This window comes from Callospermophilus lateralis, chromosome 6, assembly GCF_048772815.1.
Source record: "Callospermophilus lateralis isolate mCalLat2 chromosome 6, mCalLat2.hap1, whole genome shotgun sequence".
NCBI lineage: Eukaryota > Metazoa > Chordata > Mammalia > Rodentia > Sciuridae > Callospermophilus > Callospermophilus lateralis.
In genome coordinates, this window is record NC_135310.1 from 36,849,027 (window position 1) to 36,876,454 (window position 27,428).

At 33.5% G+C, this 27,428-nt stretch overlaps 1 protein-coding gene across 1 annotated transcript in view; it reads right to left on the bottom strand.

Annotated features, from left to right (window-relative positions):
• Positions 1–27,428, bottom strand: part of Lama2 (laminin subunit alpha 2) — a 566,319-nt gene that overhangs the window by 288,976 nt on the left and 249,915 nt on the right. Inside the window, exons 10-12 of the mRNA XM_076858266.2 lie at positions 25,004–25,164; positions 9,876–10,016; positions 7,326–7,499 (exon numbers count right to left, since the gene is read on the bottom strand). Of these exons, the coding sequence (XP_076714381.2) occupies positions 7,326–7,499; positions 9,876–10,016; positions 25,004–25,164 (476 nt within the window). The remainder of the gene's footprint in view (positions 1–7,325; positions 7,500–9,875; positions 10,017–25,003; positions 25,165–27,428) is intronic.

The following is a 27,428-nucleotide window of genomic DNA, read 5'->3' on the forward strand; positions in this document are numbered from 1 at the left end:
TCACATGGTGTTCTTTCAATGTGTGTGTCTCCAAATTTCCCCATTTTATAAGAACACCAGTCATATTGGACTTGGGTCCATCTTAATGACCTCATTCTCACTTGCCAAATTATTGCTGTGTAACATCGACTACAGTTGTGAAATTTATTTCTTTAGTTGGCTTCTGCTGGTCAGAAAACTCAAATTCCACTCATTGCCAGGTCTTCAGTGAAGCAAGGAGATTGGGCCCTTGTCATTTGCTCAGGAAGATATGAAGTAATACAGATTAGCTCAATTTTGGTATCTTCAAAATGCCCTCTAGGTATTTCAAACAGTTGTCTAACTTATTTATTATTTTCCTTTTCTGTGAAGCTGCCGTTAAGTCATATCATCTCCTTACTTACTCAAGTGAACTCTTTGACCATTTTTATTTGTAATGATACCCTTACCACCAGATGCTATGCCAGGCCACAATGAATAGACAGGGAACAACGTGTTCCTTAACAAATGTCTTTGAGACTATGAAGATTGCTTCCAATATAAATTGCTGTAGCATAAAACTATAGAAATTCACAAAACAATGTGCATTTATTGAAGAGCTTCTGTGTGCCAAGGACATTTTTGAGGGTTTTGTATGATTCTACTGGGTGCTAGAATCCTCATTATTCAGAAAATGAATATCTAGTTCAACTGACTGAAAGAATGTGTACAAGATAACAAAGTTAATAAAGAAGAGCTGTAACATTTATATCAGGTCTGTGAAAGGAATAAAAAAAGAAAATATTGGCTGTGAGTGTAGCTCAGTGACAGAGTGCTTGACTAGCATATGCAAAGCCCAAGTTTTGATCACTAGCATAAACATGCAGGCATACACACCACACACACACACACAAAAAAAAAAAAAAAAAAAAAACAGTAATCAAATGCAACCACAAATAGAACAAAACCAGGTCACCTTCTTACACGAATTTTAGTTTTTAGCTAATTCTCATGAAAATGAAGGAAAAAAAGCCCTAGCCTGCGCTCAAGCTGTCAGCAGGGATGGTCCCTTCTGAGGGCTGTGAGGAACTGGTATGTTTCAGACATCTCTTTTTGGCAAATTGACTGCTGGCATCTCCCACTGTCCTTCCATTGTCTTTCCTCTGTACATGTCTGTGGTCCATTCACCCCTACTACATTGCTCTTGTTCTACTACCAATACTTAAAGAACAATTTAAAAAATAAGTATGTAAAAAACACTTGCCACTCTAGGTTTATTAATGGTATAATACTGTCACACTAACAATTATTGATGCATCTCATCTACTCCAAGTAGGAGAGGGCAGCATATTGAGGGTCTGTCCCCGATGGAATTGGACAACACTCCATTGGTTCCCCCAAAGTTCTCCACTGAGCTGCACATGGAACATGAATGTCAAAAACATACTGAAAAGTATATGAGAAAAAAAAAAACATAGTTTACTTTAAGGATTGATTGAAACACTTTCAAATCAGTACTGGATTTGTTTTCTTTGGTTTTGAGATAATAAGTGATAGATGGTCAAGGTTTGTTTAATGCTCTTGTTATAGTATAGTCTTCAGTTTTCCAACTTCAGACAGAAACTTTTATGCAAGGAGTGCTCAAAGTTTTAGTCCAACTTTGTGTGTTTAATCATTTATTTAATAATTATGGTTCTTGGCTCAGGGGCTAAAGAGATGACTGGCTGGAGATCTTATGCTAGAAAGCAACAGTAGGAAAAAAAAATAAAACTTATCTTGTTTGATACTTCTTTTATAGGACAAATTTCCATCATATATGATATATATGTGAATATGTGTATACACACATATATATATGACATGTGTGTATATGTGTATATGTGTGTGTATATGTACATATATATATAAACTTTCTAAATACTTCTAATGTTGATCTGTGACAAATTTACCCATCTTTTACACCAGTGGAAAAGTCTATTTATGCCTCCATTTTTCAAAGATATTTTGGTCTGATAAAAAAAAAAATGCTGGATTCATAGCATCTGTTTGTTTCTGTTGCTGTTTTCTTCCCCCAAATTGAATGTATTATATTTTGGCTTGCATGGGGAGTCTATTAACACTGCTATAACTAGATAACATAGACCTGGTAATTTATAAACAATAGAATAGACATGTATTGCTTAGAGTTCTTGAGATAGGTATTTTCAAACTCAAGCACTGGTATATTCAATATCTGATAAAGGCTTGCTCTCTGTTTCCAAGATGGCAACTTCTTTCTGTGTCCTCACATGACTGACAAAGCAAGGTAGTTCCCTTCAACCTCCTTAATAATGACTGTGATCCCATTCGCAAGGAAATGGAGTAATCATTTCCCCAGAGAACCCCAACCCTTTACACTATTACATTAGGTATTAGGCTTCCATACATGAATTTTCAGGGGAGGGGCGCACATCAATATGTGGATCATAGCATATAGTGTCTGGCAAGAATCTGCTGTTTCGTTGTTCCTCTGTACATGTTGTATCATTTTTCCCTCTGGGTGCTTCTACGATTTTCTCTTCATCTCCTCTTTCAATCACTTAACTTTGATAGACTATAACACAACTTTCATGTGAGTTTTGGGTCTATTTTCATTTACTGATTATGTTCCAGGTTATAGTTCATATGCCTTACTTTTTAATGGTCCTGGTAATTTTTTACTTCATGCTAAACATGGTGAATTTTACATTGTTGGGTTCTGAGTCTCCCTCCCTCCCTCCCTCTCTCTCTCTCCCTCCTCCCCCCCCCCCTCTCTCTCTCTTTCTTTCCCTTCCTTTGTTCTGACCAGTGAACTCCTACCAATGTAGCCCTAGTTTCTCTATTAGCTTTGTTGTCAACCATGTTGCAAACCAACTTATACTGAAATTATTCTTAAATAAAGTCCCTTACTTTTTCCACCAAGTTCCTATTAAACTGAATGTTCCCCTACCTAGTATCTGTTTAGTTGATCAATTTAAAAAAAATGATCTTTGTGCCATTGCATTTCATTATAGAACAGTGGAAATAGAAAAATACATATGAGTATTAGAATGCTCTTTTAGATTATACTTTGCAATAGGAGATATTTATTTCCTCATCTTCTCTTAACAATTCATTTGGTTTATTCTAGGAAGAAATCCTTCTGCTAGGCCATACTTCATTTCCAAATAATTCCTGATAGGATTTGATTTATGGAATAAAAAAGTCAATCACAGCTTGCTTTTATGTCCATGCCATTCCCCACATACATAATGATCTTCTTAATTAATTCAAGACTTAAATTAGAGGAAATTTATGGATGGAGGAAAGGGTTTTTAACTCCTCTTTTGGATAATCTTGAGGAATGTGGAGCAAAGGAGTCACAGAAGCAAACTACAAGGCTAAAGAAAAAAAAGTGGATCATACTTGTTAGAGGATTTTAAATTTCTTAGAAACAAGACTGAAATCATCTTTCAACTCACACACAAATCTCAACTCAAAGGTCATTCATTTCTGAGCAACTTAATAAAATTTTTTTTTGTTTTTTGTTCTTTGTGTTAAGCAGGAAGCATCAATCACACAGTATTTGTTGAGCTCTTTTTATATGATAAGGGCTACCCTGTCCTGTGAATCTTGAATATCAGTCTCTTTCTTCTAATTCATAGCAGCTGTAATTTGGACTCTACAAAGTAGAACTGAAAGTCAAGCAAGTGCAACAAAGGAGTTCACCAGAGATGACTTTTGAAATCCAGATGCTCTTATGTTGGGAGGCCCTCATAAAGACACCTTAAGCTAGGCTACAGGCAATATTGGCACCTACATGGAACATTTTAAAGCTTTTCTAAGCAAGCAAAAGAGAGACAGCATAATATTGTAGAACATAAAATAATGTTGTAAATAACAAATCACATAAGATTTATTCAATAATATTTAGAGACAGAATTTCAAACCTTAATGGTAATGTAGAAACAGAAGCAGACATGCAAGCCAGATTCTCTGAGAACTTGAGAGATGCAGGGAATAGCTTTGGGAATTTGCACTATTTTAGACCACTAGGGTAACCTTAAGTAAATGACTGTTACAGTGTTTCAGTAGCATTTAGTTTACTAGATCAGTAAATTATCCAACTTTGAAATTCCCAAACTGTTCCTGTATAGCTACAGCCTATGGCAAACCAGCAGGATTCTTTGTCCTCTAGCTTGGTTCCAGGCTTACATAAATGCTTTAAAACATTAGGCATTAACATTTGCTAAGCATGTCGAAAATAAAATGCTGCCTAGGATAACCCTGTGCATGCAGGACTTAATTCTCCTTGACTACGTAGAATGAGATGGTTTAAATTATATAAAAATGAGCTGCCTGTTGTGCCAAATATTTACCTAGATGTGAGAAAAAAAAAATCATGATTACAATTGAGAAGTTAATTCACAGTTGAGATCATGGGAGTAGTTTCAATGGGCAGAATAAAAATGTGTGAGTTTCTTCTGGGTCACATCCACTTTCCATACATACTCATAATCATGCACTCACTCATACATTACTATTCCAGAGAGCAAAAAAATGAACATGCCTCAGAGGATAACAGGTACTATACTATATTGGCTCATATTTTTGAGTTTTATTACAACCTGCAGACTTCTATGTGAGTAAAGTATGTCTTGTGCTGGAGCACTTTTATTATGTGGGGTTAGGTTCCTCAGAAAGAAAGGACATGTGGCATCTCCATTCCAGGAGAATAAGCACAGCATCTCTCCCTTCTGTTGCAAAGTGACTTTCTGACCAAGTGACTTGGAAAATGTTTGAAAAGTAGTCATATAAATATTTAGGAAGAGCTAATAGCTGCTCATAAATATATACATACATATTTTTGGACTTAAGAATTAACACAAAAAAGCAGAGGAGCGATTATGCACCCACAGCCTCTGGTCATGGATGTCAATGAAATTCAGTATCAAAGCAGATGCACAAATATCTTGGTATACTTTTTCTGTCAGATTCTGGCAATGGCTCTGATTCAAATAGCAATTACTGCTAAAGAATTTAGCCTCAACTATTTAGGATAGTAGCTTTATTGAATTTACAAACAAGGCCCTGCAATTTTCCATTTCCTTAGCAAGATATTAAATCAACCAAGCTAAGCATGTCATCATGACTATAATTTACATGATGTGACATGACAGCTAAGATGTACTGTGGTAATTTCTGAGAGCTTGCAGTATTATTGTAGTATCAAAAATTTATATGGTTCAGTTATTAAGGCAAATTGTTTCATTCATACTGAGATGTCTGACAGTAAACCACCGAGGGCTTCCACATTACATTAAAAAATGTCTTCCATATTCAAACAATTTGCACACCCGGTTACCATTATTTTGTTCACTGAATGGAAAGTAGAGCACAGGCAAGCACAACTTTTTGATGTGAAAATGATCTGTAGGGGAAAATGAAGTGCTTCATTGTGGGTGGTTAAAAGAAACAGTTCAGCCAGGATAAGGGAAGTTATCTTTGGGAACCAACAACTATGAACAGGATGTCCAAATTCTTTGCTCTGATGCTATTTAATACCCCACTTGCTTGCTTTCCTTCTGTCAGTTTGATTTTCAGCCAACAGAAAGAAAAAGCATATGACCAAAGAAGATATGATGGAAAATATGGCAAATTCTATTATCAGCTATCTCTAAATAAATTTTGCCATCACATAAAAAATAAACCTCTCAAACTCATCTAATTTTGACCCAAATCTCTTCTTGAACATCCTATAAGATGTTGAAAAAAAAAAGACAGCTTATTTTCATAATTTTTTGGCAATTTTAAGCAGTGGAAATTCAAATCTCATGTGTTATTTTATCCTTGTTGGGAATACAGGAGGTTCCTAAATAGAATAGGATAAAATGACTTCTTATTGAAAGTGGCTCTGCAAATAAAAGTTTAATTAGATTTTTATTATAGCTGTTGAATTTTATGCAACATATGCTGTCTCTTTTAAAATACATGTTCATTGAAAACCTGTTTATTCATTTACACATTTTTTTGTAATAGCATTTGGAAGCCTGTTAAAAATAAGAACCAGGTTGTGAGTTAAAATTTTTCAATCAGCTGAAACTACCAGTTCCCATTCACTGAGCAACATATAAGCTAGTAAGTTTTTTTTTTTTTTTTTTTCATTTTGGTACTCTCGTGCCATACAAGAGAACCAGTAACTATAAATACACTTTTAAAAATTTGTTTTAATTAGTTATACATGACAGTAGGATGCATTTATGTACTTGGATATATCATAAATAAATAGGATATTATTTCTCATTTTTTCTGAGTGTATATGTTGCAAAATCATATTGGTTATGTAGTCAAATATATACATATGTAATAATGTTTGTTTCATTTTACTATCTTTCATATCCCCACATCCCCTCTTCTCCCCTCTCATTATTTGTTGAATCTAATGAAGATTTCTTCAAAAGTTACACTATGTTCTTATGGGTGACAAATAGGTTTAAATAGCATCAATTCTCTAACAGATTTGTTTTTCTATTATAGTTTCTGGTTTCATAAAGATACTTAACTATCAATAACAAGTTATCAATTTTCACAGAATAAGGATGTATTCATGAAATTAAGACACCATTTAGTTTCCAACACATTATTAGGCAAAATAAAATTAAATTCTAAACACCAAGACTCTTATCTAGTGAGAGTTAATCAACAATAGGAAAAAAAGGTTGCATTTCTAAGGCTTATTATAATAATCAGTGTGTGTTTTGATATACATATAAGTAGACTTTAAAAAAAAAAAACATGTTCTTTCAATTTAGCACATTTGGGGGTAGTTCTCAGTTTGAATTCCAGGAAAAATGTTGTTTACGTAAGCCTTATAGCAAGCCTTTAATTAGTTATGTCATAGATTTCTTTTTCAATTAAGATTTATACCAGGTAGAAGAAAAAGTAGCTCTCTTACATATCAATTTTGAAAATGAAGTTTAAACAGATAAAGAAAACTTCACTAAGTATCCCATCATGGAACACTCTAAAAAATACCCATTTTCAAATAAACATAACAGTGTTCAAATATCTATAATGTTTTACAAAATATCCTAGAAGTTTCATTAACTTATGCATTCATTCAGAAAGTTTACATGTAAGTTCAACTATATTAAGAACCAGGGATGTCATGGCCCATTAAAGTCTTCTATACAAACCTTACCCCTGGAGCAGGAGAGAAATGCGCAACTTGACTTGACTAACCAGTCCTGACATTACAGTACACTAGGAATCTGATTTCTTCTTTCTTTAAAAAATGCTAAATAAAACTCACTCTCATTATTGGTAAGTTAAAGGAGGGGAACAAGAAACATGCAAACATATTGACTTACTTTGTTTCCCAAATATGGAGCTGGAGCACTCCAGTAGTAGCTGTCTGGCAGGACTCTCCGGGCCTCCACGTTACTGATGCTGATCTGCTGAGGAGACACCAAGTTGTCCTGCTGGGGAGACACTTGAATTCGTCCAGAGATGTCGGTCAGATACCAGCCACTCATGTCTTGTATCTTAGAAAAAAACAATCATAAAAAATTATAAACAACTATCCATCACCTTCTTCTCTATGTCACATTCCTTATAGTTTCCATGTTTAGAAAATAGAAAACCAAACTATTAACACTTAAAAGAACATGAGATTCATGAATGTCACTAACTAACACACTCATATATAAGCTCCCATTGTTTATTTTTCCATGATGTTTCCAGGAGTTTTGATAACACTGTATAATAATCAGTTTTTATTGATGTTATACTTTTAAAAAGTTCCAAGTACTGTAAAAACAGAAATTCATTCAAAGTTACATGATGGTTAAAACAGTATATAATTTATCAAATAATCAGAGTTTGAATTTCATATTTGTCATTCTATTAATAATTTCTTGCTGCTTAAGGAAATAAAATATTTCAAATGAATTACATATATATTTGTAAAGCAGAGGAAGAAAAGAACGAAAACATGCAAGTACCTGAAAGGTGGCTTTACAGTCAGTATTTCTTCCCCTCCCACATTTTAAAATTTCTGTGTAGGTTTAAAGGCATACAAATCCCCCAGCCAGTTGCTATGACAACATCTCACAATACTGTATTTATTCTTTCCCACAGGGTCATAAGTGCTCTGGAGACCCACATCCTAGATCCCTGGCCCAGAAAAGGAAGGAACCTTACAGGGAAGGGGGTGCATGATGATTGGCTTTTTCATTGCTCTGCTCCCGTCAGGGTCAGGCATATTGCCACACTTTGAATTTAAACCATCCTACCTGGTTAGGATAAAGCTGAACTCACTACCAGGGATCTATGGGACTTTTTTAACCTCCTTGGTGTTGTGATGTGTGGGGAAAAGAATGGTAATGGTGATGACGTGTGGCTAAAATATTTTTTTTAATTTCTTCATGTACAGATTATTTGATTATGCTTATCCAAAAGTTGTAGAATCTTTACTACTTCTGTGGTCAAAAGAAAAACAAAGACAAAGTGAAAACTTATTGGCTAGCTAGACCATAGGTAATAAACTCCTTCCACTCAAGGGAGCTGAGTTGGATTCAGTGGACCTTGGTTCTAAAGACCCCAAAGCTTGAGTGCTACCAGATGTGCCCCTTGGCTAGTAATGAAGCTTTGATATGTCAGTGGAGACATCAGGAGGGTGGAATGGGGCTCTATAAAGGAAATGAGGAAGTTAGACTGAATGCTCATTTTATATTGATTCTTTGAAGTCAGCTTCAAAAACAATACATTTGATAATGTCTACATAGATTCAAATTCAGGCATGGGAGGATCATTAGAAACTACTCATAATATTGCAAATTTCACTTAACAGCCATATGGGCAGAAAAATATTTATAGTTATATTCTGAATTATTTAGCTTATTAAAGCTAAGCAGTGTTTGGAAGATAGCTTATCAAAATAGTCTTTGTAAAGCACAACTACAATCTTGTACTACACTGCTCAAAATACTTCTCTAACTCTCCATACAAAACATCCCAATGTTTCAGTCCACTCAACTTCATAAGACCTAGTGTCTCATTCACCCTCGAAGCTTCTCTCTCCTACACTGTATATACTAAGTCTAGCTACACAAACTCTCTGAAATTCCCCGAAGGTCCTATTTCCCTCAACTCTTCTATAAGGGGATAAATTGATCTCTGCAAAGGAAACCATTAGGAAGTATTCTGGGCAGTAGAGTTAGAGAGGTAAACATATTTACATTAGAGGAAGAGAATCCTAGTTATGATTAAATAGGTAATAATTTTAAAATCTTCCAATCAACTAAAAATGAAGGTGTTGTTTAAATTTAGTGTACTTTTTAATAATTAAATAGCCCAGGAAGCATCAAATAGCAATTAAAAGCTGGTATTTACTAAGTATGTGTGTGTGTGTGTGTGTGTGTGTGTGTATAGATATAGATATATATATATACAGATATAGATATATATAGATATATATAAATATAATGATATACAAACATATATATATTTACTATGTATATGATAAAGGAGTTTTTCAACTTCCATACAAAACATGTTGGTAAATTGAAAATGTAATGTTTTATATTACAATCTCATGCTTTCTCTATTACATCATGAACCCTTGGAATTGAATCAACATGAATTCCATTATTATTTCACATACTAATCACAGGCACTGAAAGACTAGACAATTTATTCTAAGAGGTGCCAGTATACAGCATTACAAACAAAAACTTAAAGGCTTTGAGCAAATATACACAAATAGCATTTGTAGAAAATCTCATCATGTTTTAAAAAATAACTCTAAATAGAAGCTCATGGTAATAAATTACTTTTTGAAAACATTTTGTTACAAAGAAACAACAGCAGCAATAAAGAAGACCCCGGAGTGGCACAAAGAATTAAATAGCAGTCCTTACATTGCCATAGGTCCAGTAGGAACTCTGACATCTGTTTGAAACCCCTGAACAGAAACACTCATCACAGCCTTTCCTGTTATCCTCTTGCAAATTGAAGAAGCCAGATTTGCAGCGACTACAATCTCCTCCTTCAACATTCTCCTGCAAATAGAGAGGTGTGTTAGTAACAGACAGAAATACCCCTCAAGACGAGGAGTTATACCTCTGCTTGTCTCAGGAAAATATTAACTGTATATTTATTTTACTTACAAACTTATTTAAATATAATATTATTTTAAAAATCAGATCATAAGCTGCTTGTGAAGTTATATCCATTCAAATCCCATGGAGGGGGCAGAAATTATTGGATGCTAATCTTCATGTTTGTTAAGTTATTGAGCAAATGTTATGATAAAATGCAAGAATATGTTAGCCTGACTAAAATGGTGCCGTTCAGGTTCACGGTTCTGTTCTATGGAGCAACTTCCATTTTACTGAACAACTTTGCACATGATATATGATAAAATTAAACATGTTAAACTTTTACCTGGATAATAGAACACTGATGTTATACAAATTGTAAAATACTTTTAATACAACAGACTAAAATGCATGCCTTTCAGCACCAAAAAGCGCTAATTTGACAGGAAGAGGAACTGGGCCAAATAATCTGGAATGTTTCCCTGATCAGACTAACTGCAAAAGAAAGAAAGTCTTCCCTGGTTAATTTTTTACATTGTTGGCTTTGACACATTGGTCCAGCCAGTTAGTGATATAAGGATATTATGGGAAAAATTCATTCTTGTTGTTGACTGCTCTCTAGATTGGTTTCATTAATTCTACTCCTAGCGCACTAAAAGTTATTTCTTGATAGGTGAGCCTCAAATGAGGTCTCATGCCAGTGAAAGTTGACTGTATAATGAAAAACTGGGAAGGGTGTAATATCTCCATTTAAGAGATGGTTAATCTTGACTAATTCTTCTAAATAAAAGTTCCCTGCTTTCCAGAAAATAGATTTTCAATATTACTTAAAGGTGAATTTATTCTGCATTTCCCCTCTTCTTAAATTCCCTTTACACCTCAATTTTGAAGCTTTCCTTTTTCCTTGGAGAACGAACTTCTCTCTCAACTGTGTTCAGATGGCCTTTTGTACACTGCCTTAAGATAACCACAAAAAAATGCAGTTTTCCTGGAAGTGTACCATAATCTATTCAGAGGTAGAAACCCTATTTACTTGTGCTTATTGTGGTAGAGCAAATTGGGAACTTTAGCAGTTTAAGATTTGACAGACTGGTTCTGCACGCTGACACACAGCAACTCTGCTTATGGACATTTAATCATAGAGGCTTGCAGTGGTTACAGGTACCTATAAAAGATAACTACAGTAGTAGAAGCAGGAAGCAAAGCAATGGGGACAGAATAATTTTTATGCTTAGTTCAGTAAAATTCCCTAAGCTGTATGAGCAAAGAGTCACACAGTGTTGACTAGCTTGTATCCATATAAAGGAGTGTAGACTGAAACCTTCAATAGAATTGCACCCACTCCCTTGCTTTGATGTACCAAAAACTTGCTTATGTTTAAAAATAAGAGTCCCACTGTGCTCAGGGCTCAGACTTTGAAAATTATTCCTCATTATAGTGCCATTTAATAAAGTGTTGCTTCTAGATCTTGGTGTCCTGACTTTTATTTTCCAACACACTTCAATCCCAGAAAATAAGAAATCCTGGTCCAACATTGAATGCAGACTTCATAATTTTTTTGTTAAGTGGTGGTGATTTCTGCATCCAAAAAAAAAAGTGCTCTGAACATAATAGATGATGAAGAAGATATTTTTAAATAAGTCAAGATTGGGAAGAAGACAAGTATGTTAAAAATTTGAGAATTTATAAGGTAAAATAGAAAAAAATGGCATAAATGTAAGGAGGGATTTGGAAGAGCTTCTCCTTATATCCAGAACTTGTTTAAAATTAACTTTTTGGCTCTGCATTTCTAAGGTCCATTGACATCAACCACTTCTGCATCACTGGAAGCCTCAACAAGGGGGTGTTTCTCCTCTTGTTTCATGTGTTAAACTGTAGAATCTGATATGCACACCAAATGAAGCAATGCATTAACATTCTTGCAAGTTTTAATTTTTTAAGGTAGATTTCAGATATTTTGAGATGATTTCAGAGAAAGTAATAAAACTTATTTCAGACCTAACGGGACACATAAGTCCAGACAGCGCTGAAGTTGAGGGCATCTTCAAAAGATTACACAGGCAGAAGGATGAAACATAGCTATAATTATAGTTCTGCTTCTCCTGTTGAGGACACAGGACAGCTGTTCTGAACACTGTGTTCTTCTGTGCTTGCTCTAATCCACTTTTCATTTACTCTCATTTGAAAGCAAATCATACCACTTTTCTGAGACTCAGAGTGAGTTCAACAATTAGAAAATTTTAGACATTAGTTGCATTTTCTTTAGCTTCATTTTAGCCTAGTAACATGACCCTGAAAATATGATTAAATAATTGCATATTCAATTTAATTTGATAACCTGAAGCAACACATTAGGGAAGAAATTCGAAGTACCATAAATATGAGCGAGTCAAGGTCTCTGTCTTTAAAAGCCAGCATCTACTTAGGTAACAAGATAGACTCACAATCAACTCTAATGCAAGGTGGAATGTGGTCACTGCATCTCAGAACTAAACTAAATTATAGGTGTACCATAAGGAAGCACTAATTTCTGTTGTAAGCTTTAGGAGGTTTTACAGCAGGAGTGAAATTTCACGTAAACTTTAAGTCTGGTTTATGAATTCAACTAGTTGGCAGGGATAGAACAAGAGACTCATGTTAGCAAAGATATTGGAAACAAGAATAGCGTAATAGGTAGAAGGTTCATTCATTATTTGTTCTTTCAAAACAAATACATCGAATAACTCCAATATGCTAGGAGCTTCACTTGAAACTTGCAATCCAGGGTCTCTATCCTCAGTTTATAGATCCTAAAGGCAATCCTAATATACATTGACCTGACATTTCCCCTTAAGAACTAGTAAGTCATTTGTGACTGCTCAGCAGGAGATAAATCAATAGCACTATACTTGAGGGACTTAAGTCAATAGCAGTGAGTAAAATGTCTAAGAAATGTGAGTCATTGAACAACAAAACCTTTCACTTTTTATGGTGCAATAATGGGTTACCTCAACAGGTTTAGGGTACGCAAACCCTGCATATAATGATGATTGTCATGTTATGGGAAGATAACCAATAAACCTTCATATGCCTGGGTCCTAGAGTCACAGCAGATACTTTATAAGGAGAATGCCTGACTTTGGCCGGTTGGAGGCGCCAGGGCCATGCCTTATCAGTGTGAACTCTGGAGGTACTGAAGACTGGGTAGTTTAAGATTGGTAAAATGGGCCATTACACATTATAACTGAGCCCCTGGTAAAAGTCCAGAACATCAAGATCAGATGAACTTCTTTAATGAGCAACAATTCCTCTGAGTAGTCACATACTTTTGCATGGAGAACTTAGCCTTCAGTGTGCTTCCACTGAGAAAAGATAACTGAGAGTTTGTGCTTGCTTGGTCTCTCCTGAACTCTTCCCCATGCATCTTCTGTCTTTGGCAATTTTAATCTGCAACCTTTCATGTAGTAAACTATAATGCAAATATAACAGCTTTCCGAGCCCTGTGAATCCTCTTGACAAATCATTCAAATGGGGTTGATCTTAGGGTCCCTGACACATCATGCTAGTGATGTAGGATATCTACATCTACAAAAACATGTCTCCAAGTGGTGATTTTGCCTTGTTCATTTTGAAAAATCTTTTAAGTGATGTATTTTAGGACTTCACACTAATCCTGCTCTTTCTACACCCAATTCCATTCATTCCCCTCTATGAATGATTGTCATATTTTACAGGATTTGCAAAAACCTTACATAAGATTTAATTGCATATTTATTTAATGCCACAATTTAAAAAAATCTATACTCCCACTTTTTATTCCTGAGTCTATACCTTATATTTACTTTATAGTGAATAATAGTTTCTGCTAAATTGAATTTTATCTGAGGCCATCTCCATACTTTGAGTTCCTACATAATAAAAATACAACTTAATTTTTCAATGAGTAGAAAACCTAATTTAGGAGTATATTATTGTAACAGATAGTCAGGTTTCAGCCAATCACAAACAGCTAAGCTTAAGCCAATTACAGGCTGCCAACTGATCAGTGTTCAAATAAGACAAATGCCTAGAAGTAACCCAACAAGTTGTTTCTGTACTACTCCCTCCCTCCCTCCCTCCCTCCCTCTCTCTCTCTCTCTCTCTCTCTCTCTCTCTCCCTCCCTCCCTCCCTCCCTCCCTTCCTCCCTCGCTCCCTCTATATTTATTGACCACATAAGTGTGCAGAGTTCTCTGAATCTGAATCTTTTCTAATTTTGAGTATTGCCTGATTCCTGAACCATTCTTGCTCAAAGAAACTAAATTTATTTTGTCAAGATTTTTTTTATGTTTCTAATAAGATTGAGGTAGATTGATTATCCAAAATTGCTAGATTTTGATTTTTCTCAGGCTCTACTGCAAATACTGAAATATAACTAAATAATAAATATAATGTATATATGACCTGCTCATATATCATTCCTCATGGCCTACCTAAAGGGCCGTTTGAAGTTGGTAGGAAGATGAAGAACTGGAGAAAATCTTTGGATTCACTAAACATCGTCTTTCTAAACACATATCAACATAGATATCTAGAAAACTAATCTTATTAGGTTCTACTTCCTTTAAAAAACTCCCTTGAAAGAGTGTATAGTTGACTGCATATCTAAATAATGTTCTACTTAGTGCTTCACAATTTTTCTTTTAAAAATAAGTCTTTTTAAAAAAAAAATGATTGCTAGAGAACATTACAGTGCAATATTTACTGTACTTTATACAATAGAGAATAGTACAATTCAAAGACAGGAGTATAGTGTTTTAAGACATTTGTGTACACCTTCATAGAGGCACAGGTTTCCTACCTCCTCTATAATGTGTTTCACAATCTGTATATAATTAGCATCTTTATGCTATCAGTGTAATCTTAGCAGCCTAGACCCCAATTCTTTCTATTGGTCTTCAGGGGTACTATTGCTTTTTCAAAACTTGTCTGATTTATCAACATTGTCATCTGTGACTCAGTCCCTGATTGCATTCCTGATTCATTTCCTGGAAGTTTCCTCTTGATATGAATGATTCAGGACTGATGTTATGATTTTTAGCTTGAGAGTGAACCATCTGCTTTAAGGGTGAGCTCTTTGGGCAACTGAATTTCTTTTGCTTTCCATATCAATTTATTAATAAACAACTCACACATTATTTCTCTTCTTGGTTTATTCTTTGTATGACTCATTCATTCATCAAATGACAGCTATTCTATGTGGTCTAATAGGTGATATCAGAGGGAAAATAAAATTGCCTTCAAGAGCAAGCAATAGAGCAAAGGAACTAAGAGAAGTGCATAGATAACATTTCACAAGATATGAACTCACTGCTCTGAGAGGGGTTCAGAGAACATCCTGAGACACCACAGTCGTCTATGCCCCTGAAGGAAAAGTGAGGCAGAAAAGCCACAGGGTTGAGCAAAGAAGATGTAGTCTAAGATTTTCATGATAAGGTGAAAACAGGCTACTGTAGCACTATCTATTTTTTGGGGGGAGGGGTACCAGGGATTGAATTCAGTGGTACTCGACCACTGAGCCACACCCCCATCCCTATTTGGTATTTTATTTAGAGACAAGGTCTCACTGAGCTGCTTAGTGCCTCACTTTTGCTGAGGCTGGCTTTGAACTTGTGATCCTTCTGCCTTAGCCTCCCAAACCCCTGGGATTACAGGAGTGTGCCACCATGCCCAGTTTGCAGCAAAATCTTCATTTACTGGAATGTCCCTAGCAGGAGGATCTATCAAAATCCATTTACTGAAATAAATGAATAAACAAACACAAAGAGTAAAACCACTGTTTTTGTTATTTATTTACCCTTTATATTATAAGGTTGGCAGAGGCCATGGCTCAGTCCCTGAAGTCCAGGTGGGATCCTAACTATCTTATCAGGAGAGTGAAATGTTATAACTTCTAGTCTGGATGCTATTTTAATCATTATGAGATTTATTCTTCCTTTAACTACTATACCATCACTTCTTTGTACTGATCAACTTTAAAAAGAGTTATTAGCATAATTTAATACATTTAAAAATGTACTTTACTCTTTATTTAAACAAACTAGGCTCGAATCTATTAAACAAGCATTTCCACTGGGCAGCTCCTGTCATTTTGTTTTAATATTTTATCTATTTAGAATTCACTGCTGAGTCTTTCTGATGTACAGATTCAATAACAGTTTTCACACTGAAGCCTATAAAATAGGGTAATGCTCCAGATTTCTACTGTAGAGATTAATATTCCCAATATTTTACTTGTGTTATTTTTAGAGCATTATTCTAATTGATTATATTAAAAATTAAATATGAACTAATAATAATAATTTATTTTTCATTGTAAATAATCCAGATAATAAATATTTTTATTCTTATATATTGTGATAATAAAATGCCATTTTAATTGAGACCAGTTTTCTCAGTTTATTCAACCAATTTTTCATTATCATGTCCCTAAGGAAATCTGTTTAGTTATTCTTTTTTTTAATAATAATCCCTCATGAAATTTTAATACTATAGATACATTGTATATACAGATGTATTTTGTGAATATGTTTGCCTTATACATAAAATGAATATATTTTCATCACCCAAGAACCAATTTTCATTCCCTTAAGGGGAAATGGGTGCTTACAGACACATATCTCAATTGAACATATTTACCAGACTATATAATTAAATATATTATGTTCTATCCTACAAAAATATTTATAGTACTTTAGTCCTTTTCATTCTTTTTTTTTTTTTTTTTTGGTTTTCTTTTCCCCTGGGGGGGGGAAAGCAGAAGGAGTGGGGGGTGGGTACCTTACTAGCTTTTTTTAGTTTTGATTTCTTTAAGTCAAATTCTGTTGAGCTAACATCAATTTCTTTTTGTCATAGTTTCCTCAGTATAGTGTCTCTCTGGAGAAATAGAGTCACAGTAGTTTCCTGTATTCTGTATCAGGAAGCTGCCTGGTTATAAATGAGGTACAACTTCTGCAGTGCATGCTTATCTGTGGTTGTTAGTCAACTGGGAATTCTATTGACAAAGTTACCAAGAATATCTGCAGTGACATTTAAGGATTGTGTGTGTGTGTATGTGTGTGTGATAATTGCTTCAGGAATTCTGCAGTCATACTTGGTTTTTGGGGGGGTATACAGTCAATTACAGGCTTTCTTCCATTATGGCCTTCATTTTAATGCATCCTACTATTAAAAGAAGTTAACAAATGAAAGAATAATTGGCTAATTAGCAGTATTTGTTGAGTGTTTACTCTAAACACAGTGTTCTGAGGCTAGATGACAAATAGTTGGTGGGTTAGGGAATGAAGAAAACAAATGAAAATTAGTTTTTACTTTTCACAAGTTGAGTTTCAATATTACTGAAAAGACTCATAGTCATATAGCATTTAACATAATAAAAACATTTTATTCAGAAACTATTGCAATAGGGTAAGGGAGAGCTAAATATAGAACTGAGCTTCATTCCTGATACAGCAAAGATAAGTGGGGATTTAGAGTCAAGGAGCAGAAAGGGTTAGTGGGTGGAAAACTACTGAGAGGAAACATCACAAGTAGGTAGCATTCCTGTTAAATCAACCTAATAGGATTCTTGTTAAAGACAGATCAAGGTACTCGGATATTAAGAGTAGGGAATTCTCTGTGCACTGATATAGTAGGATTCTTGGTAAAAGTGAGCTAGGCATGAAAATAAGGCCTAAAGATGACATCTAATAAAAGAGCCCAGAGGGAACTAATTTTTATCAAGGATATTTTTGTCAATGTAAAAAAAAAAAAGTCATTAATATTTGAACTGTAGCTGCTGCAAGAGACAAATTTCTGAATGCAGTCTTCATGTTAAAAATTTTACGTTTGCAATTTTAGATCCAGGATCAAATGTATACATTGAAGGTCCTTGGAAGAAATGTCCAAGGTTCAAATCTAACATGTTAAATGATGTGACCATTCCTATACACAAATGAAAAAGAGGAGGGAAATCCAAAACCAATAAAAAAGTTAACACGCCATAAAAATCCTATTAGGGAAGGATAATTAAAACTTATCTGTACTTGTGAAAAGGAATATAAACAACAACCAAAAAAAGTAATCCAGTAGGCATTTATGGTTATACTTTATGTTTGTACAGAACTTCAATGTTATGGTTACATCTGTAGAGAGTTAGAGAGGAAAGATTCAATATCATCATTTTGTAGACTATGAAATGGAACTGACTGTCAAACTTTACAATTTTTTAAAGATTTCTACTTTCTCATATAGAGTTGCTATGTTACCTTTTTATTGTGTAATGATGGAGAAATTATATAGGACCCCTGTCATCCCCAGAGGTAAGACAGACATAAAATGGGATTGCAAATTGTGAAAAGATCATAAAGGGGAACAGTGTAAAGTGACTGTGGCAGCAGAATGATTTCTATTGATGTATCTGGGAGAGCTTTGCTGAGAAAGTAAAGGTAAAGCTGAGCCTTGAAAAGCACGTGACTAAGCAAAGGAAGGGGAGAGCTGAGATTTCCCAAGCAGTCTGAATAAAGCTTGTAAGTTGGAGAGTTACAAAAGGATTGATGACCCAAGGAATTTGAGCAAGGCTGGAAGACAATGACTGAGGCTCAAGAACATCCTAGAGGAGTAAGTCAAGGCCAGATCACACAGTCCTGTGGGCTAAGAAGGACTTAATGGAAAGTACAATAAAAAACCAAAGCAAAACAAGATGAAAATAACGTTTGATTTATAGTCTTTTACTAAGTCTTTAATAAAAACAAAAGTCAATGTTCCTACATAGATCAGGTCAGCTTATATTATTTATCACATTCTGCAATCCAACTGACTTTGAATAAATAATATAGCACCAAACTAAAACAGAGCCAATTTCTAGCAGGTGCTACTTAAAATAAACAAACACCAGAGTCAGAGAGCATTTCTGTTCAGTAGATTCAACTGTCTAAGGTGGACTTGTAATTCATAAAGACAGAAATTTCAATCACGTATAATAATGTATAAAAACTTGCAAATAATTTTTTCTCACATTATTTTTGTTTTTATAGTTGGAATATAATGAGGATAATGTTCCTTAATATTATTGTCTAAATAAGAGTACAAGAGAACCCCATATGTGTAAAAGCAACAGTGTGGTTGATATTAGTTGTATTAAGAATTTCATTCAGCTCTTAAATCTAGAATTCTTTTTACCTTTAATTTTAGAAATTTTAAATTAGCAATTATTTTAAAGCATCATAAAATTACTTGTAATATGATACCCATTACCCACCATCTAAAGGTAAACAATCTTTACATTTTTTACATGTTTGCTTCAGATATAGTTTTAAATATAAAGTTGAATCTCACCTAAGTTCTGTTCTGTTTTCTTTCTCTAAAGTGTCCACAAGAATATAGAATTATTTTGTTTTATAACTTTACATAAATGATAACTTTATGGCATTTGTTTTCTTTATCTAAGGTTTCTGAAATTTATCAATGTTTTTACATATAGACTTATTTCATTTACTTTAACTGTTTCTTTTATCAGATTAAATGAACATTCAGTTGTTCATTCTTATCTGTAGGGGACTGATTACAAGATTCCACATGGATTCCAAAAATCTAGTGATGTTCAAACTCCTTACATAAACTCATGAAGCATTTGCATGTAACCTATACACAACCTTCCATATATTATAAACCTGTGAATTACTTATAAATCCTAATACAACGTAATGCAATATAAATAGTTGTTATATTGTTTAGGGATAATTGTAAGAAAAAGTCTGTGCATACTCAGTATAATTTTTAAACAATATTTTCAATATACAATTGTTTAAGTCTGAGGATGTAGAAACCTATGGATACAAAGGGTTATATTACAACTTACTTTTGCTATATTACAACTTACTTTTTTACTATATTACAACTTACTTTTGCTACTTTTGGATATTTAGATTTTTTTTCCTTTTTGTTATAGCAAATAGGTTTATGTTAAACATCATTTATATACTTATTTAAACATATAGTTAAGAATTTAATTAAGGGTAAATGTTTAAATGTGGAGTCCTGGATGACAGGGTTTTGTCATCTCAAAGATACTAGATAATGCCATATTGTTTTCTTAAATTTTGCTAGTAATACACCTTAATATTAGCAATGGTAAACATTTCTATTTCCCCAGATTTTCACTGGTGTTTGGTATTATCAACTATCTCCACATTTAATATTTTAGGTTATATTCTTCAATAATCTTTAAAATTACCTCTATTTTTAAAGCATTTCTAGGTATCACAAAGCTTTATGTTGCTATTATAACTATTTTTGTTATTATTGTGTGGAAAATGCTGCAGTTTTTTATAGGTTTATTCGTGTATCCTGCTATGTAGTAAAACACGTCTGTTTAATACTCTTCTTACTAAAGCACATACATTATTTAGTATTTCTTTCTATGAAGGCAGATTAGTGGTAAATATTCACAAATTACGATATTCATCTCTAATTTTAGTATTTTTCTCTTTTTCTTGCTGGTAATTAGGTTTATCTATGGGCTTTGCTGGTGGGTTGTTTTGTTTAATTTCTTTAAGTTAAGGATGTATGGTTTCTTTGTTGATTACTCTTTTATCCTTTGCTATTCCTTGAATATTGCTTCTTGAATATTATTTCTTGAATATTGTTTTTATTCAATATCATCTGCTCTTTTCTCTGAAAAATCCCTGCTAAAGTTAATACTGTTTCTACCCAATATCATCTGCTCTTTTCTCTGAAAATCCCTGCTAAAATTAGGTTGAACTTCATCTTTTCTTTTATTTCAATCATTTCTTTACCTTCCTATGCCACTTTGTAGGCAACTTCCTCTAGACTGTATTTCCTACTCTCTATCCAGTAGTACCTAATCTCTTGTTTAAATCATTGCTATAGTTTGGATATAGTGTATCACCCAATAGCTCCTAGGTTAATGCAAGAATGTTCAGAAGTAAAATGATTGGATTGTGAGAGCTGTAATATAATCAGTTTAACCTAATTTGAATGGACTGACTGGGTGGTACTTTGTAGGCAGGTGGGCTGTGGCTGGAAGGGGGTAGATCTCTGGGGCCTTCCCTGGAAGGATTCACCTCCACTGTGGCCTGTTCCCTACTCTGCTCTCTCTCTCTGCTTCCTGGCTTCCAAGAACATCCCAGCATCCCTCCATCACATCCATCTGCCATGATGTTCTGCCTCACCTTGGGCCCACAGCATGGAGTTCATCCACCATTACCTGACCCTCTGATTCCAAAATAAATTTTGAGCCAAAATAAATGTTTTCTTCTCTAAGTTTTTCTTATGGCTATTTTATTCTATTGACTGATTTTTTATTTCTAATGACTATATATATTTTAAGTTTTCTTTTCTAAACCAGGTTATTCTTGTATTTTAACATAGGACCCTACTTTATATAATTTTTTTTAGTTCTTACTTTTTATTCTTTAATCTTCAGATCATATTTTAATGATGGTACATTTTAATATAGTTTTAGTTTTATGATTTATGAGACAAAAGGGATTACATGTTTTATGATTATATGATTTGTTTCACACTATGCTTTCTAGTTTTTAGTGTACAAATATTCTCATATTCATGGCTACCAATTTCCTTTTGTAGTTATTTTTCTCTTGTGCCCTGTGCTGCTCTATAGTGAACTCATTTTTAGTTGTAGTTCTGTTTCTTTTTCCTATGGGAAAACCACTTGCTTGATTTATTGGAGAATTCAGTCATATAAGGGAGAATAAGATTGACTCCATTCCCCTGTGGCACTCTGGTTTGGAGATAGGCACTAATTTTTCACTACCCACAATCCCAAAGAAAAACTGCCTGTCTAGGTTTGCAGGAAGAGTTTTCTAGTCCCCTTTTTAGTTTCAGAGAGCACTGGAGGTGTTCTTGCTTAAGTTTAATCAGCTGCATTTTCCCTCAATCTTACTGTCCAGTCCTTTGTATTAAATACCCAAACTTTAATTACCATCTTATAACCAAGACTAGCCTCATATCTACTACTTCACTCAGTGTTGAGTTTTGCTTGAATTTATGCTCAACTTCGATTTCCTTCCTTGGTCTGATGCCTAGAAATTTCCCTTTCTTTAATGAATCAAAGTGTTTTAAAATCCATTTGCTATGTTATGGAGCATATCTAGGTGTATAAAATAGCAGAAATGTGAAAGGTGTCATCCACATAAACTCAGTGTGGCATTTAAAGTATCAGTCATTTAAAATTAACACTAGAAAAAAAAATTTAGTCCCAAGACTTCATAAAGAAGCATTTCAATAAAACATCTTCATACTTGAGACATTTCTTTCTAATGAAATTACAAAAAAAAATTCTCATTATCTTTTAGTATAAGGAAATAGGTATGCATGTGCTTAATAGTTAATGTTCATGTTGGAGATGATACTTATAGAGATTATTTTACACGTAATTTTTATTCTATTTATAAGTAAATACTTATTTAATATTACTAAATTTGATATCAATAGTATATGCACATGAATACACACACATGTTCTTCCTATCCAGTCAAAAATCTATAATTTATATGAATTCATGTCTCAAATATTTTGCTTCTTAAATAGCTTTTTGGTACATGCTGCTTTAATGATCAGTTGACACACTGTGACAAACCATGTTTTCATGAAACAGAAGGAAATATCACTTTTCTCTCTACATTAATATGTATTCCTTTCAGTATTTAAATTGTATGTGTGGTTTGCTGAAATATTTAGCTTTTATTATTCTTGTAAAGAAGAAGCAATAGGGTCTCAATTACAGTATGTCGTGATAGAATTCATTACAATATATTGTGATATAATTATTATGATATATATTTGTAATCTAAACTGCTAGAACAAATAGTCTGTGAACTTTATGTAGATATTTTGTGAAACTTGTTTTCTACAAGTTTTTATTTCCCCCAAATTGTTTTTAAGAACAGAGAGTCTACTATTTAAAATATCATCTGGCTGAAAGACATTTCTTTTAATGATGCTATTTACTTAATTTTTCAATCTCTTTTATGATTTCTTAATTGCTATTTATTGTGCATTTTAATTGTCTGCACAGAGCTTCAAGTGTCTTCGTGGGAGGCATTTTTCTTATTAGGATGGTAATCACTTCTCAGTACAACATTAAGTCAGGCAGAGAGCTGGCACGTGGAGCTCAAGGAGCTTTCCTTGGGAGCTCTGCTAACACTACAGCTCCCTTTTTCTAACCTTTCTGAGTGTATTTCCCAAGGAAAATTAACAAAATGAGGTCTACCTCCCTCACTTTTGTGATTCTTTCCTTGAGCACACCATCAGACCATTAGTCTATAAATGGCAGGTGTATAAAATGCTTCCTGTATTCTATAGATTCAGGAAATTTCTCTTCGATTTTAAGCCTAGCCTTACCTGTCATTTATTTGCGCAAGTGGTAAAGGTTAGAGATTTCTATGGAGTTTGGGGAAAAGAAAATAAAGCACACACAAAGTTCGTTTCAGTACATATCAGCGAAGAAACACTAAAAGCCTGTAAGATTGTAGCCCCCCCCCACCCCCCCAAAAAAAAAAAAAGCATTCAAGATGGACAGGGGAAATGTCCTTAAGCAAGTAATCACTCACAGACTGCTAGCCAACCTTGGTCTATGAGAGCAATTTTTCATTTTGGATAACATTGGAGTAAAATGTATTGAATCTAGAAAATTTACTATCTTCCAGTACATGACAACTTTTTACCATGGCCTCATGGACTTTTGCTTCCTTATGTAGACAGCAAGTTGTCCAAGTGTTCAAAGTTCAATAGCCCAAGATAGGCACCTAAATAGCCCCTGATAAAATAGATGCATTCTAAATGCAACCATTATAATTTTTAACTTCATATTTTAGATAAGCTTTTTTCAATATATATATATATATATATATATATATATATATATATATATTTAGCATTAAATGAATATTTGCTACTAATATTAATATTAAAACTAAGATTTTTCAACAACTCATTATCTACTTCTTATAATGTTGTCATGGCTTAATGTTGATATTCACATATACAAGGATATACATCTATCAGCCATAACCACGTAATATTTAAAACTTTCTAGAAAAGACTAATAAACTAGTAAGGCTAGTAAGCCTCCATCTATGATTGAAAAAAAAATGAAAAAAAAAGTAGTAATTTTTATTTTTGAATCAATATGGCATACTGATTTTTTCAAAGAATTGTTCACTCTCTTACCTACTGTAGCTATACACTGATCAGAACATTACGGAGCTGATTATTATAGATAATGTAAGTATGTCTTATTTTAGATTTGAGCACGCCACACTGTTCCTTCTATGGGTATAAGCTGCAGGTGTAATGCATCCCTCTGAGTGTACATGATGAGCTGAGCATGTACAACAAATAAAATTTCATTTCTAAAAGTAGTCTTAGGAGAAAATACTGAGTCTTTAATCAATTCCACTAGGTCTTCTTATACTTTTGGTAATTAAACCAAACAGTTGAATATGGTGAGAATATTAAGACCTATCTGGGTTCAAAATTCAGAGGATTATTTAAAAATCCAGAATGAAACCCTTGACAGAATTTTTTAAGTATTACATGTGAAGAAACAGATTTGAATATATTGTGGTTTTAAAGAATTGCTGTATCTAGTGCTGTGTATTTTTCAATTAACAGAGAAGAAGGGCAATGGGAGAAGCCTTTTGGTTATAAAATGACACAGACTGTTAAGGTGACTTATCTTCTGTATATTTGTAGTTTTTAGATAAATGACAGATGACTTATAAATATCTTGCTGCAGTGAACCCGATAAGCATTTAAGGACACTTATAAAAGTACTACATATAGAATAGATGGTGGATATTATCAGGAGAAGTTGTTACAATTGCTTAATGCCAGCAGACATAACAGAGGAGCCAAAGAAAATCACCTCTGTCTTGACCTTGGAACATTACTAGAATAATCTATGTACCTTGCAGTTGCAGGGACCAAAACAAGGATCCTCATTTGTGCTCCCTGAGCCACTGCAGTTACAGGGTTTGCAGTCTGGGTAACCCATGTAGCCCCTGGCACACCGATCACAGCTTACTCCTCCAAAGCCAGTTTTGCAGTGACAGGATCCAGGGGCCAGACCTAAGGGAAGACACACCACATATTTTTAAAACAAATACATAATTTGGATTCTTAAAACTTTCTTACAGTAATCTTTAGGAGCTGATTTTGACACAAACATTAGATGCTTGCTGTCCATCAATAGTTATAGCTATTGGGTACCAAATTCAAAAGGAAGTTTGCTACATTTATGATAATCTGCAACTTCTAAATACCTTTCAAGAGATTAAGGATGAAAAAAGATAGATGAACTTTCAAAGTACTACAAAAACCATCCACCAAGGCTACAGTAAAATTATAACAATAATCAGAAAACAGCAATTTCCACATAATCTTAGGTAATGAGACTATACTGGGAAGAATAAGTATTAACTTGTGCATCCTGATAGATCAAAAAACCTACCCCATCACACTAACACAAGATGGGCAAAGGCCTTGAGAATGAAGATATGGTACTTAAGACAACAATTCAGGAGTGATGGTCTAAAGACAATGTCATGGTCGTGTTACTGAAGAAAAGACTGAAAGTATTCATGGAAATAGATATTTTGGACATACAAATAAACAGAAGAGGGATATACATGCAGCTTAAAATTCCATTTTTATTTTTTATACAGAGAAAAATAAAGTATAAATTTTATCTCCATGAATGCCCTTAGAATCTTCTTCAGGAATACCATCAGTGATATTGCCCGCCCTTCGTGTCTTTGATTAGAAAAATATAAAAAAATGACAAACAAATATATACAGGTAATAGACCTTCAAAATTCAGAAAAGTTAAGAGCAAATTAAGAAAATATAGTCCATGCCAAAAAAAAGAGGGGATGAAGAAAGCAACAATAACAATAACAATAATAAAAAATCCTAGGTCCTATATAAGTTAAGAAGTCATATCAGAGAATCTCATACAAATTCAAAGCTTCTGAAAGGGCAACCCCACACAAGCATGAACATACATATATCACAACACCAACACACACATATGACACATACCTATAAAATATTTTAGAAAATGAAACTCCAATGATTAGCAAACTGCAGAATCAGACTCAGGTAACAATGGCACTACTAATATATACAGAATATAAAGTAATCATATTTAATATGTTTCAAGATATATTATTAATATCAGTGAAAGAAAAGAAATCATTCAGAAACAAAATATGATGGAAACTTTCCTTATAAAATTACCAAAATCATTTGTGGATAGATTAATCAATTAGGTATTATAAAAGGAAACCATAAATGAAGGAAATAAATACATTCATCTAATTTGGGGATACAATAGCTCTAAGATTATAAAGGGTAGGAAGAAACTCAGTTTAGAAAAACATTTAAAATATAATAATCTCACATAGTGTCATTATTATAGCTAAAGACGATTATCTGAACTGTGAGAGCTGATTATATAAAGATTATTTAAGTACTATATGTTAGAAATTCTTATGAACACCAGTGAGACAGAGAAATTGTTTATAACAAATAGGACATATTATTATAATAATCTCACATAGTGCCAGGATTATAGCTAAAGACAATTATATGAATTCTGAGAGCTGATTATATAAAAATTATTTAAGTACTATATGTTAGAAATTCGTATAAATACCAGTGAGACACAGAAATTGTTTATAACAAATAGGACCTATTATTATTTTTAATATTTAAAGGGCTTTTAAAAATCTTAAGACTACCTTACACTGACAGAAAACAAAGAAAACAGATAATTCACAAAAGAAACATTTATATTTTATTAGTAATCAAATTAACGCCAAAAAGGCAGTGGAATATATTTTCTTTTACTGCTTAGTGACACAATTTGATAAAGTAGTTCAAACCATTAGACTACATCTTGGATTCTTTCCTAAAGAGATCATGAAATCAGACCAAGTCTGAAGGTAAAGTGTATTACAAGTGTGTGACCAATTTTACAACTCAGGTGGTCTGTATTGAATAATATGCATCTGATATTAATGCCAATGATGATAATAATGCCAATCTTGATTATGCTTACATTTTTAAATTATAATAATTAATTACTAATCTAAAGCCATAAATATAACTTGGTAAAATCTTTGAAAAGATAAGTATGTAATTGGCACACCTGGCAAGGCGTGATGATACTTTTCTGATCTGTCATTGTAGGACCTCAAGATAGAGTCAAAATTCAAAAGGTTATAAAGTATTTAAGCTTTGTATTTATCATAATGAAGATATTTAGAAGAAATATATATTAAAAAGGTATGGATAGTGGATAAAAGGTAGGTGGTATGAATAACACATTT